Raw genomic sequence first — 16,992 nt, 5'->3', positions numbered from 1 at the left:
AAGATTCAAAACGCTCAAAATAGCTTGGAAAACCAGAAAGAGGAAAAATGAAACTTATCAAAACTTCTTCACTTTAACATTTCCTAGGTTATTAGTTTGGTAGGCACACAGTATTAAAATGAGATTATTCAGCCTAAAAAAAAAAAAAAAAAACAAACTGAATACTTATCCACTAAGCACAGTTAATATTTACCCTTTTGATTCGCAAACATTGAGCATCACCTATATCCGAAACCCTTGGTATCATCTTATTTATTTGATTATCATTTCATCATGATAAGGAAAAGGATACATAATCCTTCTGAGGAAACATTCAAATGTTTTGATAACTCAACAAACAATAATCTATTTCAAAGCAGAACTTCCCTTGACAAAAGAAAGGGTTTGCTGATAGACCAAGCAACTAATATCACAACCTGCTCAGCCTGTTGTGAAACCTTTATGAACCGGTGCAGATCACCACATGACAATTTTCAAAGGAATGCCAAGTGTTGCTTTATCATTGTCAATATTTAACTGCAGTCTTCCACTTTTACTTCTTTCAAGGTAATGACAGGTTTCTGTAAATAAATATCCATGTCTCCACCTGCAGTAGAAATTCCATCTTTCATTAAAACATTAAGCAGGTGAATATTGGTTTTCTGTGTCCAAAGGGATCAAGACATCCTGATCATAGAGAGAACTCATTTCATTAAATCTTCAGTATTTTGTTCCAAAATAGGCTTCTATTAACTAAATAAAAATGTTTAAAATGTGTTTAAAACTGATCCTTGAAGAGTAATTATTTGTAGAAAAAGAGGCAACTAAACAGCAAATTTATTTGTAATTTATCAATTAACATTCAATTCTAATTTTTAACAGTAAAATGGGAATTATAATGAAACTAAAGCCCAATTTTCAACCCAAACATTTTTATGGCCTTTAGGGTATTTCCTTTCTGCTTGAAATGCAAGTCCTAAAAGCCTGCTCCTGAAGGACTGCCAAACAAAGCTATTTCACCTCATAACTGCTCAAGTTTCTACTCATTACTTCTATAACTTTCAAAAGCTGCTTCATATTCCCTGGATGTGGCTAACATTATCTCTCATAAATATCAAGAGAAAGGAGCATTCTATCACCTTCAAGCAAATGTTTTCAGGACTTTTTAAGCTCTCAGCCTTCACATGTGATGCTTTGCCTATTCATTTAATCCCAGAATAATCTTAATCTCTAACCAATCTAAAATTACTGGATGGCACAGAAGATTAAGAACTTGAATTTCAAAATACATCCTAGTCATTCTCTACAACTGAACCTGATCAGTCAGGGTTTGAAAACACAAGAGTTAGAACAATCACAGTGTTCTGCACTCTGTTTTCCAAATCTGGATTTACTTTCAAAATTTGCATTTCCCACATACAACAGGATACCATAATAAGGATTGTTCAAAGTGAACTTACACAAACTTAGAAACTGGTATGGATTTTGGACTTCAAATGCTTTCCATGCTTTGTTTTCTTTGTATTAGGAATGTTAAAGCAACTTAAGGTGACATTTCATGCTCATTAACAGAGGACACAGAGTCATTTGCAAGGAGACAGACAGGTGGTTTATAACTTCTATCATTATAATATTGAACAAGGTGACAACTATTGCCTGAAGGAAGGATAATTATACTATAAGAGAACTTGAACTATATATTCAGTTCATATCTATAAGAACTGGCAAAACAAAGCCACGCACCAAAGCTAAATTATCTTCATTTGCCTGTTTAAATTATGGTTAACCAAATCAACCCTCAATTCACTTTTATTGGTATTGGTTTGTGTACTGCATCAGCTAACTCCATCAACAGAATTGCCTCCAAAAGTATCTGCACTACCTATTATGCACTACTGCAAGAAGGGAGAACTATTTACACTTTTAGAGGAACACCTTGTCATCTCAATCTCTTTTTTGAGGTGGTCAGTCAAGTGCTACTGGGTCTCTGTCTGCCTGATTTTAACATACTAGCTGAGGAAGGACCAGTTAAGTAAATTAGCCCTTCCAAATACCAGAGTGTGTTCTCTGCTTTAAACTCTTCAATGGTACATATGTACTTTTCTTCTCTGAACTATAGGAACATATATAGTCTTAAATACTGCAAATTGCATGGATGATGTAAGAAAAACCAAACTCACCAACTTCAGTATGTATCCAGAGATCTTATTTTCTTCTAATGCTTTGAAAGTATTTACATAGGACACAAAGTATTCTTCCATTATGTTTGCCTGCTATATTTTTTGTATACATACTCCTACTTATTTTCCATACATGAAAGTATGTATTTTCAATTAGTTCCAGTTAGTTTCCATACATACTCCTAGTTAACTGGGGAGAAACATTTATTAATTCAATGAAGAGCACCAGCAACTGATCTTCATATGGCCCTTTGTAGCTGACATATTTTCCTAGAATTACGATGCACATGCATGGAGAGAAAAAACTCCAGGTTTACTCAATATATATAACCACTCCTCGTCTACCTGTAAATGATATATCACTTAATATTTGTACTTAATATTTGTACAAATAACTAACAACTATTGTCTGTTGTCAACGAATCTAAAACTGTTTACAGAGGAAGCAACTCTAGTTTACTTTCAGAAAATTTATTATAATTTTCCTCATATGAACTGATTCTGCCCTAATTCCAGCTTATTTTGCTGAACCTGAATGAACAGCACCATATACAGCATTTCATAACAGTCTTACCCATAGCTAATAAGCTAAACACGGGGTTTAGCATATGCTAGGTTCATAATTGCTGTTTCACTTCCGTGGTCCTCCTATGAGTAAGCAAGCATACCATGTCTTTCTCCTTACTTCTGATAATCACTCTGATGTCTTCCAGTTTTGAATCAGAAATTACTACTAGACCCTGAAAGCTTTATTTGTAATTTTACATTGTCAAAATGTCAAACTATTGCAATATCTATCTTCGTTTACTTATTAAAGCTGTTTTACTGCTGAAAAAGAGAACCATGCCATTGTCTGAAAGCAAAAAGGCTGAAGTCAGACTTAAAAACAAGTGTCTTATAATAAAAAAGCAGGTTGCTTTGACATAACATTATTACAAAATTATGCCTAATCCACCTATGGAAGGACAAACTGGAAGGACAATTTGAAATGGTTCATCTATCCCACTTAACACGTGTGATGAACAAAGCTGTTCATACCATAATCACCATTAATAGCATCTTTTCAGTATCTTAATTCAAACCTACCTTTTGTTCAGTCTGAAGAGCCATTTTCCTTCAGCAAGAGTCATTTCATTGCACAAATACATCTGTGCATATCTGTCATTCTGATCATAATATATGAAGTAGTGTTCCTACATGTCTCTATATAAGCACCTACAGCAGATATGTCTATCCATAGTCTTTGAATCACAGGTAGGAATCACAACAAAATGCAAGAGAAATTGCATTGTCAAGGAAAATCCAGTGCAAACTTTTGATTACAGCAATTGCAAGCTGGTTGACTGACATGAATAATTGAACAGTAAATACTGGTCAAAATTCTCTGGAAGATCAGAACATCAATTTTATTGCTGCTGTCAGATTTGGCATCCAAAATGCAGAAAGGTGATGTGTAAAGATGATAGATTCTGGAAAGCTAAGAAAGAAATACAAAACCAAGATGTGGCTATATTGTGTAGTTTCGTAATTGAAATAATACTGTTCAGGGACAGGCTAATGAGCCAAATTATCTAACACTACAGGATTGAGTCAAATTTTACATTAGACAAAATTCAAAAGAATCTTTTAAAATAACAGGAAACACTAGAAGAGTTGTACATTAGGAAATAATGGAGGTGGAACGTGGATATTTTATCTATACATACTGGAGAGGTACAAAGGTTTAAATAAATTTTCAATTTTGAAAGGACATAGAAAACACTTGAAAGAGAATTCAGTTACTGTTCCAGGAACTATAAAAATTATTTTGCTGTAGTGCCACACACTACAGAAGAAATATGGTATTTAACTGTAAGTATTGCTGTTTATTTATCTTGTATTTATTGTCTTTCTTTAGCACTTATTTTAAAAAAGTAAATTTAAAGAGAAAATTAGATCAGCATTTTAATGCATTCACTTCTGGGAAAATAAGAAGTGAACCATGATAATCATATCGTGGATATCAGTTGTGTGGATTAGAGCTGACAAATGGGTCATAAAAGCACAAAAAACATAATTTCAGGTCTAAATATAACATTAGTTTTGCAAATCACATGAAAAAATACCCTTAACATGTAACATTATTAATGAGATGCTCAGTTGAGCAAAAACTGTAATTAAAACTAAATACAAACCGAAATACTTTCTGCAGTCAGAAATGACAGTATCTCTATGAGTTCGTAATTTATGAGTATCCATGTATCACCCAAACTGTTCTAAAACACAGCAGAAATAGAACTTTTATTTCCTAATCTTTACAATAATATTCTGGTTTATGCATTGTGAGTTTCTGCACCCTGAGGTATTATTTTTTATCAATCCATTTCTCTATACTGCCTCAAACAAGATTACAAAAAAAAAAATTATCCATTTTTGTTGAACAATACATTGTGAACTTGGTTCCCCAGGTGGCTCAGAATGAAAGTAATTACCAAATATATTCAAAATTATAAGGCTGAAGCAATTTATCCTAATATGGTAGGAATATTCATGACATAGTAAATATCTCATCCACTACTGGCATCTCAAAAATAAAGTATTTTTGGGTTTTGGTTTCTGCTAACTATAATGACAAGCAAAAAATGTTTTCACTTTATGGATCTCAAACCAAATTTCACATAATGTGTTCTAAGTATACATCAATTACTGGCTCAGACAGTGGTAGAATGCTCCTGATATAACTGCATTCATTAAGTCCATTTATATCTTAGGACTATTATAGTTGATATTCAATGTTGGGCACACTGGAAATCATAAATTATTTTAAATTATTGTAAGGGCATTTCCGTTGATATGACCATGTCTCAAAACAAATCAGAAATATACCAATTAACTAAAAAGTGAATTCACTAAAGATTAAGAGTCTGCCATTAAAGACTGAAAATTTAAATTAATTTAGGTCTTCCAAGCCCAAATTTTTGTTACTGAAAAAATATGGAATAAAAATTTTAACTCCTAAAGTTATCATGTTTATTATTACACTAGATTTATTAAAGTGACCTTTTTCCCATGATAAATAAATTAATCAATTAATTAATTAATTAAAATTAATTCCCAAGAGAAATAGTATGTGGTAGGTACAGCCACTACTTTTTTCTGTCTTTATTACAAATACCTGAACACACCTATTTCTATGGTTTAGGCATATTTAATATTTACATTTTAAGAGCCACAGAGAAAAAAAATGCAGAATTTGTCAATAGCTTTCCTGGATTTTGGCTAGGCTTTTTTACTAGTCAAGTGTACTGCAGACTCCCAGAATCAGTATGGTAGCTTTCTAGAAAATCAAGCCAAAACTGTTCTCATATCTTTAGTTCTGGCCATCTGCTAGAAGCATCTGGTAACTGGGTACATGCACCCACACCCAGAACGTGACTGCTCTCTTGCCAACTATGTGCCTAGGTAGCTGCCAATATGTGCCTCTCCACTGCTAACATGACAACTGTCAAAAAGAAGCTGAACATGTACGAATAAATCTAAATTAAACTAACACATTACTTTCCTAAGTAACAGCCATCATTTTTTGACATAATTGCTCGATAATAGCAATGATAAAAAAGTTGCATGGTGAAACCTTTCTGAGGCTAAGAACTATAATAAGGATACCAAAGATCTAACTACCTTGAGGAGTTATTTGTAACATTTTATTCTTGCTGTTTTCTCTGACAACTAGAAAATATACATGTAATACTAGCAACACATTACATCTATAGATAAAAATATCTGAATTATACATTTAATATCTGATTTAAAAAGAAGAAATAAAATAAAAATCAGTTCACACTCTTTCCAAAAGTTTTCTTAATCCAAGTATATAAAATTATTTTATGTAGTTTAATGGACACACATTAAATATATTGCCATAGGATTTGGAATGCCATATTAGAAATTACAACATGAATGATAGCTTAGAACACAAATGTTAAAGCAATGTGCAGATTCCATTGAAATTCATCCCCTTGTAAATTATAAATATAATTTTCTTACTTGTCTGCTCACTCAAAAAAAAAAAAAAAAAAAAAGAAAAACCTAAAACTTATTTTGTGCACTTTGTATTAGGAGAAGTAAAAAAATATGCAGGAACTGTAACTACTGAAATGATTAATTCCTTTGTGTGATCAAAGTAACTTTTTGTCTTCTTTCCACATTTGTGAAAAGGGCAGATGTATTCAATGGCTAGAGAGTGTACAATTAAAAGTTAAAAGCACATGAGAGACAGAACAACAGAAGGAAAATCTAAAATCAAATCTTAGAAAAGTAATTCAGGATCATGATAGCAAACTACTAGACTACAGCTAAAGGAAAAGAATAAACCCAAGATATTCAGAAATTGCCATAATGACTTTTTTTTTCTGGCCCTGTCTGAATCATCAGTTCTGCCTTTTCTTGTGTTTAAATTTTAAGCTCTGTGGAGTTTTGTTTAGCAACAAGTGAGCACACAAGCTGGTGTGGTCCTGATCCACCACTATAGCTCCAATGCACAGTGATGATGATGACGGCATAACAGTAGTAAAAATATTATATCTATTAAGCTTTTTGATTTTCATAGACAAACACCTTACTTCACACACAGGTAGTCCCATAGTTGTCTGTCATGGGACTGACCATGGTCAGTCATGGTAATCCAGTTTAAAATAGGTTAGGAAACAAGTGCTATATCTTTTCAATCCTCTGGTTTTTAAAAGAGGGTTTTACCAAATGTTCATTTAGGTCCATTGAAAAGTTATTCTAAAATAGACTAAATAGACTCAATTAGTGAGAAAGGGTAAATCTCATGTAAATCTAGCTGGTCATAATGTTTTTCTGAATCTGTCTTTATGTGTACATTAAAGTAACCTCAAAGCACACAATGTCTATGGATATAAAGAACTTCTCGTGATGTATAAGATCTCATCATTCTTGTAATGGTCTAAGGCATGAGAACCTGTCTGGTTTTACAGTCATATTAAACATTTTAAGCTTGTAGCTTTCCCTCAGGCAAATTTATTCCAAATAAGGAGAAAAATGAAAAGGATGCATAACAAGCTCACAAAATAAATATAAACACATATGCTGAAATAATTATTCAGATAGTTCCAATTGCTTCAAGGGTTAAATACCAGTAGCTTTGCCATTTCCTTTACATCTTCTACATAATGCTATTCGGGACCAGGCTGAAGACCTAAAAATCAATCATTAGAAAAAGAGTAAAGCAGATTTCCCAAATTTTTCAAAAATGTCCAAATATTTCAGATACTCACTTTTGAGATTTTCACCTTAGGACTGAAATTCCAACTGTCATCTGATACTGTAAGCTGCCCAAGCTGAACACCTCATAAATACACTAATTTCCAAAATTCCTCCTTTATCTTTCAATGTGAGACTACATCTTAGCTATATGTAAGAATATAAAACATTAAGAGCATATTACAGTGACCTGGTACTCTGTATTTGTAAAGAGAAACAAAATGAAAGCCTTTGCTCCAGAGAGTGAAATGAAAGCAAGACTACATATGCTAGCAGAAACGCTTTCCATTTTTACAGAACCTATATAATTTTCAGTAACTGTATCAGACCAGCTAGTAGAGCTTACTTCTAGAAATCTTTTCTTTCAAAACCAATTCTGTTATGAAAATCTATAAACTTTTTGTGCTTTAATTTAAACTTACTCCTACCTCAGTCACAAATTTCTCTACATATTTCAGAGGACATTTTCTAGAGGACAAAAGAAAACAACCCAGATTTTTATGTCAATTTGTGAAATATGTCAAATATATAAGATAGTGACTCTTTTTATTAATTCCACTCCAACAAAAAATTCCCCAAGGAAACATTTTTTGTTGTTTTGACCATAGAACAAACAAGGAAAAAATTACTTACAAAATTATCAGAAAAATAGTAAATGTTCAAACCTGAGTATGTATACTTCCATAACCAATACTTAGAAAACCAAAAAAAACCCTAAGTGCTGTAACTAAAATCAAGTGAGGCATGAAGCGTCTCATGCCCAATTTTTGGTCAGTGACACTTCCAGATTTCTGTCCATAGAACTGCTCAAAGTGGTTATAATGACAAGAATTGAGAAGTATTCTTTCAGTTGATGTGTTTGAAAGGTAGCTTTGTATGAACAGCTGTGTTTTCAAAACGCTTGCCACCTCTAAATTGGTCCTTGTGAAGCGAGTGGTTCGCCTTATTGCCAGGAGGGCACATTGTGCTGTAGCTGCTGCATTTTTAGGTTTTATCACTGTCTCTCTAACTGCTGAAGTGGAAAAAACTGATTGCCAAAACCTGACGTGTTTCTTTTCCTTTCTGCCCACTCTGACTTGGTTCTTAGCTGTCTGTTGCTGCAGTGATGAGAAACGCTGCTCAGTTTATTCATTCACTGAATGTCTTTTCCAGTTCAAATAATGGTGATACCCTCTTGTAAACCAAGTCTCCAGCTGTCAGTAGCAGTAAATGAAAGAAACCTAATTAAGGCATACCAATCATCATTTACACAAGAGATAATTAGGCTGCAAAAAGTCACACACAACAGGGTGCATTTTTCTAAAAGCAAGAGTTAATACCTTAAAAGCAAGAGACACACCATGTTTAGTAAGACAGTAAGTATAGATGGCAATAGGGATGGACTTCCAGAGAAAAATAATCTGTCTACAATGATTTAAACAGTTTTAGTACAGAAGTTCTAGTATATTAAAACAATAATAAAAATACAGAATATAAGTACTAATAAGCAATACTAATTTTTTAGATATAGACTCTATTTAGCCTTTTTAATTGCAGACAATAGGAAGCAAACCATACCGTTTCAGCTGGATGAGGAAATACATGTACAATCAGAGCGCACATAAAGATTTACAAATGCAGCTGGGTAAAGAATTACATCAAAGACTCCAAAACTGTGATGCACAGCTCTTGCTGCTGCTTGTGTGGAAACATTTATCTCACATCTCAGCTTACTGATGATCATCTCCTGTTGAGCCTTATCTCTGCTCGCTTTTCTAGTGTGCGCAGTCGTAGGTACAAGTTCTAAGAATCACTTGCATTACATCAAATGTCATCGAGACGTCACCAAAATCCACTACCAAGAGTTAATGCTGACATAATTGCATTATTTGAAAGAATTTTTTTTCAAAAGGAAATATCTACCTTTGCACAGAAACCTTCATGTATGTAAAGCTCTTTCCTTTAAATACTACTCAAAGGAACAGGACAAATAACCTTCAGGTCCTCTCTGTCCTTATTAGTACCTTTAAAACTGACTATTGAAAATACAAAACTTTCACGTGTAACTCTAGATGGTACAAAGCACTCAGCTTTAAAGCACCAGAAGCCATTAATAAAAATTCTGACAGTTACTGCTAATAAGAGCATTATCAGTACATATTTACTATTATGAGTAAATTAATGAAGAAAAAGAATCAATGCATTCCAAAAGTTCCAAGTAACACAAAGTTAAATGCTTATTTTTTCAGTGCAAACATTTATCTGTGTGACATTCTTCAAGGAAACTGAACTTAGGATACAGTTTATGCTGTTGAGTGCAATTTACATGAGGTTTATTTTGTTACAGTGAATGACAGTTCACTTCCCCCCTCAAAATGATTTGAACACATTTTAAGGCTGGAAATTAGTTGCATACAGTCAGATACACATAATCGCATAATCAATACAACCAGTTAAGCAGTCATATTGCTTAATTCGATTCTGGACTTGGATTGCTTCAAGTGTGACTGGAAAACTTATATCAACAATCCATGTTTTCTTAGTCAAAATTGTATACTGGAGTCACACTATAATACTATTATAAACAAAAGGGAGAACAAAAATGTTTTGCCACTCAAAGTGTTATATACAATTTTTGCTGTTCATTTCACTACTTCACTTTTCCGTGTACTGGGTCATATTAAGCGTACTACAGTCATATAATTTAGATTTAGGTTGTCCTGCCAGGAGCAGGGAATTGGACTCAGCGATTCTTATGGGTCCCTTCCAACATGACATATTCTATTCTATGATTCCATGACTCATAAGCCATCATGGATGTCCATTCTACTCCAGAGACATTCTTTTATTCCACACCCTGAATGACAGTTTATACCAAATAATTTTCACATAAAACAAAACACAGATATGACACTATTTAAATAAAAAATCTTTCTGAAGTGAAACAATATATTTTGGAATGATGGCTGCAGGCTGGAAGAGAGTATCAAAATTATTCTACAATCTGTTATTCAAGCCACTCAACCCCAGTGAATATTTTACACAAGGCAGAAGCACTTTAACTGAAGAAATAAGAAAGATTTATGCTAGAACACCATATGAGCTTTAGCTGGTGACTTATTAGCTAAAGCATTCACCAGAAAGAGAAAGACATCAGATTAAATCATAACGAAGCAGAATTTCAGCCTGGATCTCTCAGCTCTTCTTTTTTGCTGCCTTTTGCAGAAAGTCTGTCTAATATATATGACATGGAAATATCCACTAGTGCCCTTACTTTTGGCTTGAGAATCCCATAGAAAATGAAATATAAAATCAGGAGGAGTATAACACAAATCCAGGAGTATGTTGGTTCATATGTATGCAAAAATGAAGTTAATGCGCTTTAAATGATACAGCCTCTCAGGTGCCTGGGACACACATGAAAAGTCCATCTTGGTCCACACTCTATGTTTCACAGTGGCCAGTAGCAAATTTCCAGGGAGGAACAGAGAACACGGTCAGCTACAGAATTAGGCTTCCCCAGAATACTTTCTCAAGTACCTCTACCTAGTAGAAGTCCCTGAGCATCATAGTCGAATCAAAAGGCTGAGATATCTGCACTAGCAATCTGTTGAAATTCAACTGATTTACAATGACCTTTCAATCAATTGAAATTTATATTTTGTATCTGTCATGCTTACAGAAACATTTTTAATATACAATCCAAATAAAAATACAGAAGTCAAGGGGAAACATGCTTTAGAAAGTGCATTGAGAATGTGACTTAAAAAAATTCCCCACCCGTGGCTATCCTCTTTTCTCCCTACATAGGAAATGACATCCATGCATTTGTCATAGAATGATTTCTACTGAGATCTTTAGTAAATATGACAGTACTCCACATGGGGGTATCACTTTGCCTCCTCCTGGCAAAATTAAGTGCAAGTTACAGGCATTAACCGTTAAACACAAATCTTTATTTTTCTGCAAGCCTCCAGTTCATCTCATTTCCCAGAACAAAGGAACAGATTATACTTTCACTATTTCAGTCAGGATGTGTTTGCATTTCAGTATAAACTGAGTCATGTGCATAAAAACATATTATTGATCCTCAAAACAGCAGAATGTTTTCTGTATGTTTATCTCACACATTGTCTGTTCACTCTATTAATAAACTTACACATTAAAATAAAACACTAAATGTCCTTAAATGCAAATAGCACAAACGGCAACCTCAAAACTTTGCCAAATGTACTTCAAATTGGCTCAATGCTCTTGTTACTTTGCATGGTCCAACACCCTTCCTCTGGAGCTGATATGGAACGCATAGGTGGCAGATATGCCCAGTCTTCCTGGGCCTGGAAAGGAAACCTGAAATTCAAATGCTTGACAATTAACTTTTGCAATTCTCTCTGTCTATACCACCTCAAAAGTTATTTATCAATGTCAATGAAGCATTGATCTTACCTTACAGTTTGTAAACAATATCACTGTCAGTTTTAACACTAGAGGCAAGGGGAGAAAGGACATAAATACATATAGCACAACAGTCTTTGTAAACAAAGTCTTGGTAAAGTGTAAAGCCTATATTCTGAAGTAAATGAAGCAGTTAATGTGTACTATTTTATATAGGAAAACACAGAAGCTTTGGTACTACCTGCTTTGAAACAAAAGGTACACTCAGAGTTGGATTTATTTTACTCCACAGAAAGCAAGTACACACCAATAATCTGGGGAGCATACATTTGATGCCTCAGGATGCTATGTTTTCAGTTTTTACTATAATTTGGGACATGAACACAATTTGGAAATTTCAGATTTTTGCAGAGCTACAGACCAAAGAAGCAATTGCAGTGTAGATTTTTTTCCCCTTATCACTCTAAAGACACTTTTCTGTTATTATGCTTTGCAATTGAGGTTATTGAAGCCCGAATAAGAAAGTCAGTGATTAGTCTGAATTTGCCAAGATGGTAAGCTATTTATTATAAGGTACATATTTCTTTCTGATTAGTACTTAAGAAAAAAAGGAAAACAAGCAGCTACAAAAAGAAATAAAAATTATAAAACCTGCAGATTATTAATTTTGTATATTTTTGTATAAATATCTCACAGGCTTGCCTAAGAACGCCATCATTAGGAATGTGTATTAATCCAACTATTCCGTTTTCCTTTGATTACACATAAATTATGTTCTTTATGTTTCTAAACTCCATGTTCAAAAGTTAAATATTCATGATCTGTAGGATTTTGCTCAGTATTTACATTTTCAAAGCCAAAAGAAATCAGTCTGTTTCTAATGATAAAAAAAATATTTTAAAAGAGTATAAAATACGTAGAAAAATCTCACTGATATATTTTGGTTTATACTCTGTGGATCTTCATCTTTCTGTAGAACAATGCTCCACTGGATATATGAGAAGCTAAAAGTCTAAAGATATATTAACTTAATTTATACTATCTGGATACCACTATAATACTCCAGGCACCACAGTCATTTTCTTTTCTTACTTGCAATAATTAACAGTAGAGAGCAAAAGATGGCTAAATTAATTTATAACTTTATAGTGTCTTACACTAATTATTTCCTCTTCTTGTATTTTAGGTCATCCTGTCATTCCTGCAAACACTAATCAATCATGGGATTTGAAGTTAATACTACTAAATAAATGAATTGCTTAATCTCCTATGACCATCTATACATGCTTCATCTTCACAAAGCTCATCAATTTTATGTCATCAAGGACAGAGTGACCTTCATTTCCACAAAATGCCTCTTACTACTGGACAAGTTGGTTACAAATTTATCACTTAACCTCAGGAAGAAAGACCTTCACGATCATCATTTGATAAATGCAAGTGTGTATTTTATTAATTGACCAGGTCATACTGAATTCCAAGATCACAATTGTGGAATACTGAAGGGTCTGTTACTTTCATGAATATCTGAGCTAAGATGAAGGACATGCAAAACAAAATTAATTTACTTCTTATTCTAGTTACCACTGCACTAATACAAGCTGTAGGAAAAAAAGCAGACTGCCCAGAATCCTGTGTATGTGAGATCAGGCCATGGTTCACCCCCAGGTCTGTGTACATGGAGGCTCCAACAGTGGACTGTAATGATTTAGGCCTTTTTAATTTTCCAGCCAGACTGCCTGCTGACACACAAGTTCTACTTCTACAAACTAATAATATTGCAAAAATTGAACATTCAGTAGATTTCCCAGTGAATTTAACTGGTTTAGATTTATCTCAGAACAATTTATCCTCAGTAACCAGTATTAATCTTAGAAAGATACCACAGTTGCTTTCAGTGTACCTTGAAGAAAACAAACTTACTGAACTCCCTGAAGAATGCCTCTCTGGACTCAACAATTTACAAGAGCTTTATATAAATCATAATCTGCTTTCTGTGATTGCACCAGGAGCTTTCATAGGCCTCAATAATCTTCTCAGACTTCATCTCAATTCAAATGGTCTGCAAATGATCAATAGAAAGTGGTTTGAAGCTACTCCTAATCTTGAAATTCTCATGATTGGAGAAAACCCAATTATCAGAATTGAAGACATGAATTTCAAGCCTCTTAGCAATCTGCGCAGCCTAGTTTTAGCAGGTATAAATCTCACTGAAATACCAGATAATGCTTTGGCTGGCCTTGACAACTTAGAAAGCATTTCCTTTTATGACAACAGGTTTGTTAGAGTGCCCCACATTGCTCTTCAAAAGGCTACAAATCTTAAATTTCTGGATCTAAATAAGAATCCCATTAACAGAATACGACGAGGAGATTTTAGCAATATGCTGCACCTAAAAGAGTTAGGAATTAATAACATGCCTGAACTGATTTCTATAGATAGCCTTGCTGTTGACAACCTACCAGATTTAAGAAAAATAGAAGCTACCAATAACCCCAGATTATCATACATTCACCCCAACGCATTCTACAGACTTCCCAAGCTGGAATCGCTCATGCTCAACAGCAACGCGCTCAGCGCCCTGTACCGCAGTACAATAGAATCCTTGCCTAATCTCAAGGAAGTCAGCATACACAGCAATCCCATCAGATGTGACTGTGTCATCCGCTGGATTAACATGAATAAAACAAACATTCGTTTCATGGAGCCAGAGTCTCTGTACTGTGTAGACCCTCCAGAATTCCAAGGTCAGAATGTGAGGCAGATACACTTCCGGGAAATGATGGAAATCTGTCTCCCGCTGATAGCTCCTGAAAGTTTTCCATCTACTCTGGATTTAAAAGCTGGCAGCCATATTTCCTTACACTGCAGAGCAACAGCAGAACCAGAACCTGAAATCTACTGGATAACACCCTCAGGACACAAACTTTTGCCTAATACTATTTCTGATAAATACTATGTTCATTCTGAAGGAACTTTAGAAATAAGTGATGTAACACAAAGAGAAAGTGGCTTATACACATGTATAGCAACAAATTTAGTTGGGGCAGACCTAAAGTCAGTCATGATTAAAGTGGATGGCTCTATCCCTCAGGACAGCAATGGATCTTTAAATATTAAAATAAAAGACATAAAATCTAATTCTGTTTTGGTTTCATGGAAAGCAAGTTCTAAAGTTCTGAAGTCCAGTGTTAGATGGACAGCTTTTCTGAAAGCTGAAGACTCCCAGGCTGCACAGAGCGCTCGAATACCATCTGATATGAAGGTGTATAATCTTACACATCTAAATCCCTCAACTGAATACAAAATTTGTATAGATATTCCCACTATCTATTCACAGAGTAAGAAACAATGTGTCAACGTAACCACAAAAGGACTAGACTTGAAAGTGAAAGGCTATGAAAAGAACAACATAATAGGATTCCTTGCCTGTCTTGGTGCTCTTTTGGGAATCATCTCTGTGATATATCTCTACAGCTGCATCTCACAAGACATGAACTATGGCATTGGACACAGCTATCTAAGGAATTATGTGAAGAAACAATCCTTTCAATTCAATGAGCTTTATCCTCCTCTAATCACTCTTTGGGATATGGGCAAAGAAAAAAGCACAGCAATGGAAGTAAGAGCAACTGTAATAGGTGTACCAAACAATATGTCATAAATATGTCACTATAACACTCAATTTCTGAAACAAAAAACCCTGACTGCATTTGTGTTGAACAAAACAACAAGAAAAAGTATTTCTCTTAGGAACTAGATGCCTGGACTTTGCTGTTGCCAACAAATGGGAATATATACCGACTAAAAGAGAAGAATTTTAACTAACTGGCTTCTAAGGGTATTCTACCAACCAAATACAATTAATTTCATATTCTAGAACTTTCATGGGACTTTTAAGTCTGGAATACAGTGGAACTAGCCAAGAACATTTTCTGGATTTTTTTTAAATTATTACATAAAAGTAGTGGAACTGAGCAATACCTCCTCCTGTGCTGTATTACACACACTAGCCACGAGTTTTTGCAGTGAACAGATATACTAGGATTGACATATGGTGTAATGAAATGGACAAATTCTGTAGAGTAGACACAGTGAGTATGTGAATTTTTTTAATGAGAAAATACATTTTTGATTAAAATCAAAATAGTTTTGGTCTTGTTTGTTTCTAAAAAAAAAAAAATCCCACCATTCGGGGAGCTCTTGTCTGACAATAAACAAAGTCATCCAAATGCCTGATAAAATATCTCCTTATATATTCTCCTGTTAAATGCTAATCTGAGCACATAGGATATTTTTGCTGCTTTTAGGTTGTATGACATGTTTCTAACAGAAACGTAAATTTAGTGGTAGTTTTTGATCAAATTCTATTTATTTTAAGAACATTTTAAAGGCAAAAGGGATGTTGGAGATGAGGCCACTTATACATTTTTATGTGTCTGTGTGAAATACTTCTGTTTTCTTAGCAACATGTGAGCCTGTCTGCAGGTCTTTATTTCATTATATCTGTATTGCATTACTTTATTACTATACAAAAGTAGTCTCTTGTAGAACACATAGTGGTGCTTTCCATGGCAGTACTGTAAACCACTTACTATCCATATAAACATAACATCTTTAATATCTACAAAGAAACATCTCCATGATATTAGCCTAACAAATCTCTAAAAAGTTTCATTATTTCTCCATGACCAAAGACATTCTCCATGTCAAAATACCCACAGAAGCTACAGGTAAGCAGTAGGATTCCTTGGTAGCAGTGTATAAAAATGGATAGCTGTTCCTTCTACAGATATCCTATATAAACCTGAGGTCCTTGGGAAGTAATAAATCCATCTTCTAGCTTTAATAGCTTAGTGCATATTTAACTTGCATTATTTCATGAATGTACTCCAAAAAAAATCTAGCAACAATTTTTTCAGCAACGTAGAATTGGTTAAAAAAATGTACAAATAACTTCTTAGTAGTGTCATAATATACTTCTTCATAATCTCTTCATTTACCAGAAGGTTGTGGTTTTTTCTACACAAGGCACAGGACTAAAATTTTCACGTATTTCATTAATTGGCATGTTTACTCTCTTTATCGGAGGTAGGAACCGACAACGAGCTATATTTAATTTTCTCAGAAACAGAAAAGCATTGTTGCACACCTGTGTTTCCATTTATTTAACAGATATCTCTCAGGAATCCAA

At 34.0% G+C, this 16,992-nt stretch overlaps 2 protein-coding genes across 3 annotated transcripts in view; one reads left to right on the top strand and one right to left on the bottom strand.

The window, feature by feature from the left end:
- Nucleotides 1-15,947, top strand: part of LRRN3 (leucine rich repeat neuronal 3) — a 34,276-nt gene extending 18,329 nt beyond the window's left edge. The window contains exon 2 of the mRNA XM_032687890.1: nt 12,985-15,947. Coding sequence (XP_032543781.1) covers nt 13,336-15,462 — 2,127 coding nt within the window. The 5' untranslated portion in view covers nt 12,985-13,335 and the 3' untranslated portion in view covers nt 15,463-15,947. The remainder of the gene's footprint in view (nt 1-12,984) is intronic.
- Nucleotides 1-16,992, bottom strand: part of IMMP2L (inner mitochondrial membrane peptidase subunit 2) — a 424,389-nt gene that overhangs the window by 243,069 nt on the left and 164,328 nt on the right. The gene's annotated exons all lie outside the window — the stretch shown is intronic.

The sequence above is a fragment of the Chiroxiphia lanceolata genome, chromosome 5 (assembly GCF_009829145.1).
Source record: "Chiroxiphia lanceolata isolate bChiLan1 chromosome 5, bChiLan1.pri, whole genome shotgun sequence".
Classification (NCBI taxonomy): Eukaryota; Metazoa; Chordata; class Aves; order Passeriformes; family Pipridae; genus Chiroxiphia; species Chiroxiphia lanceolata.
The sequence above is the reverse complement of the archived record's forward strand: the minus strand, read 5'-3'. Positions and strand labels throughout refer to the sequence as shown.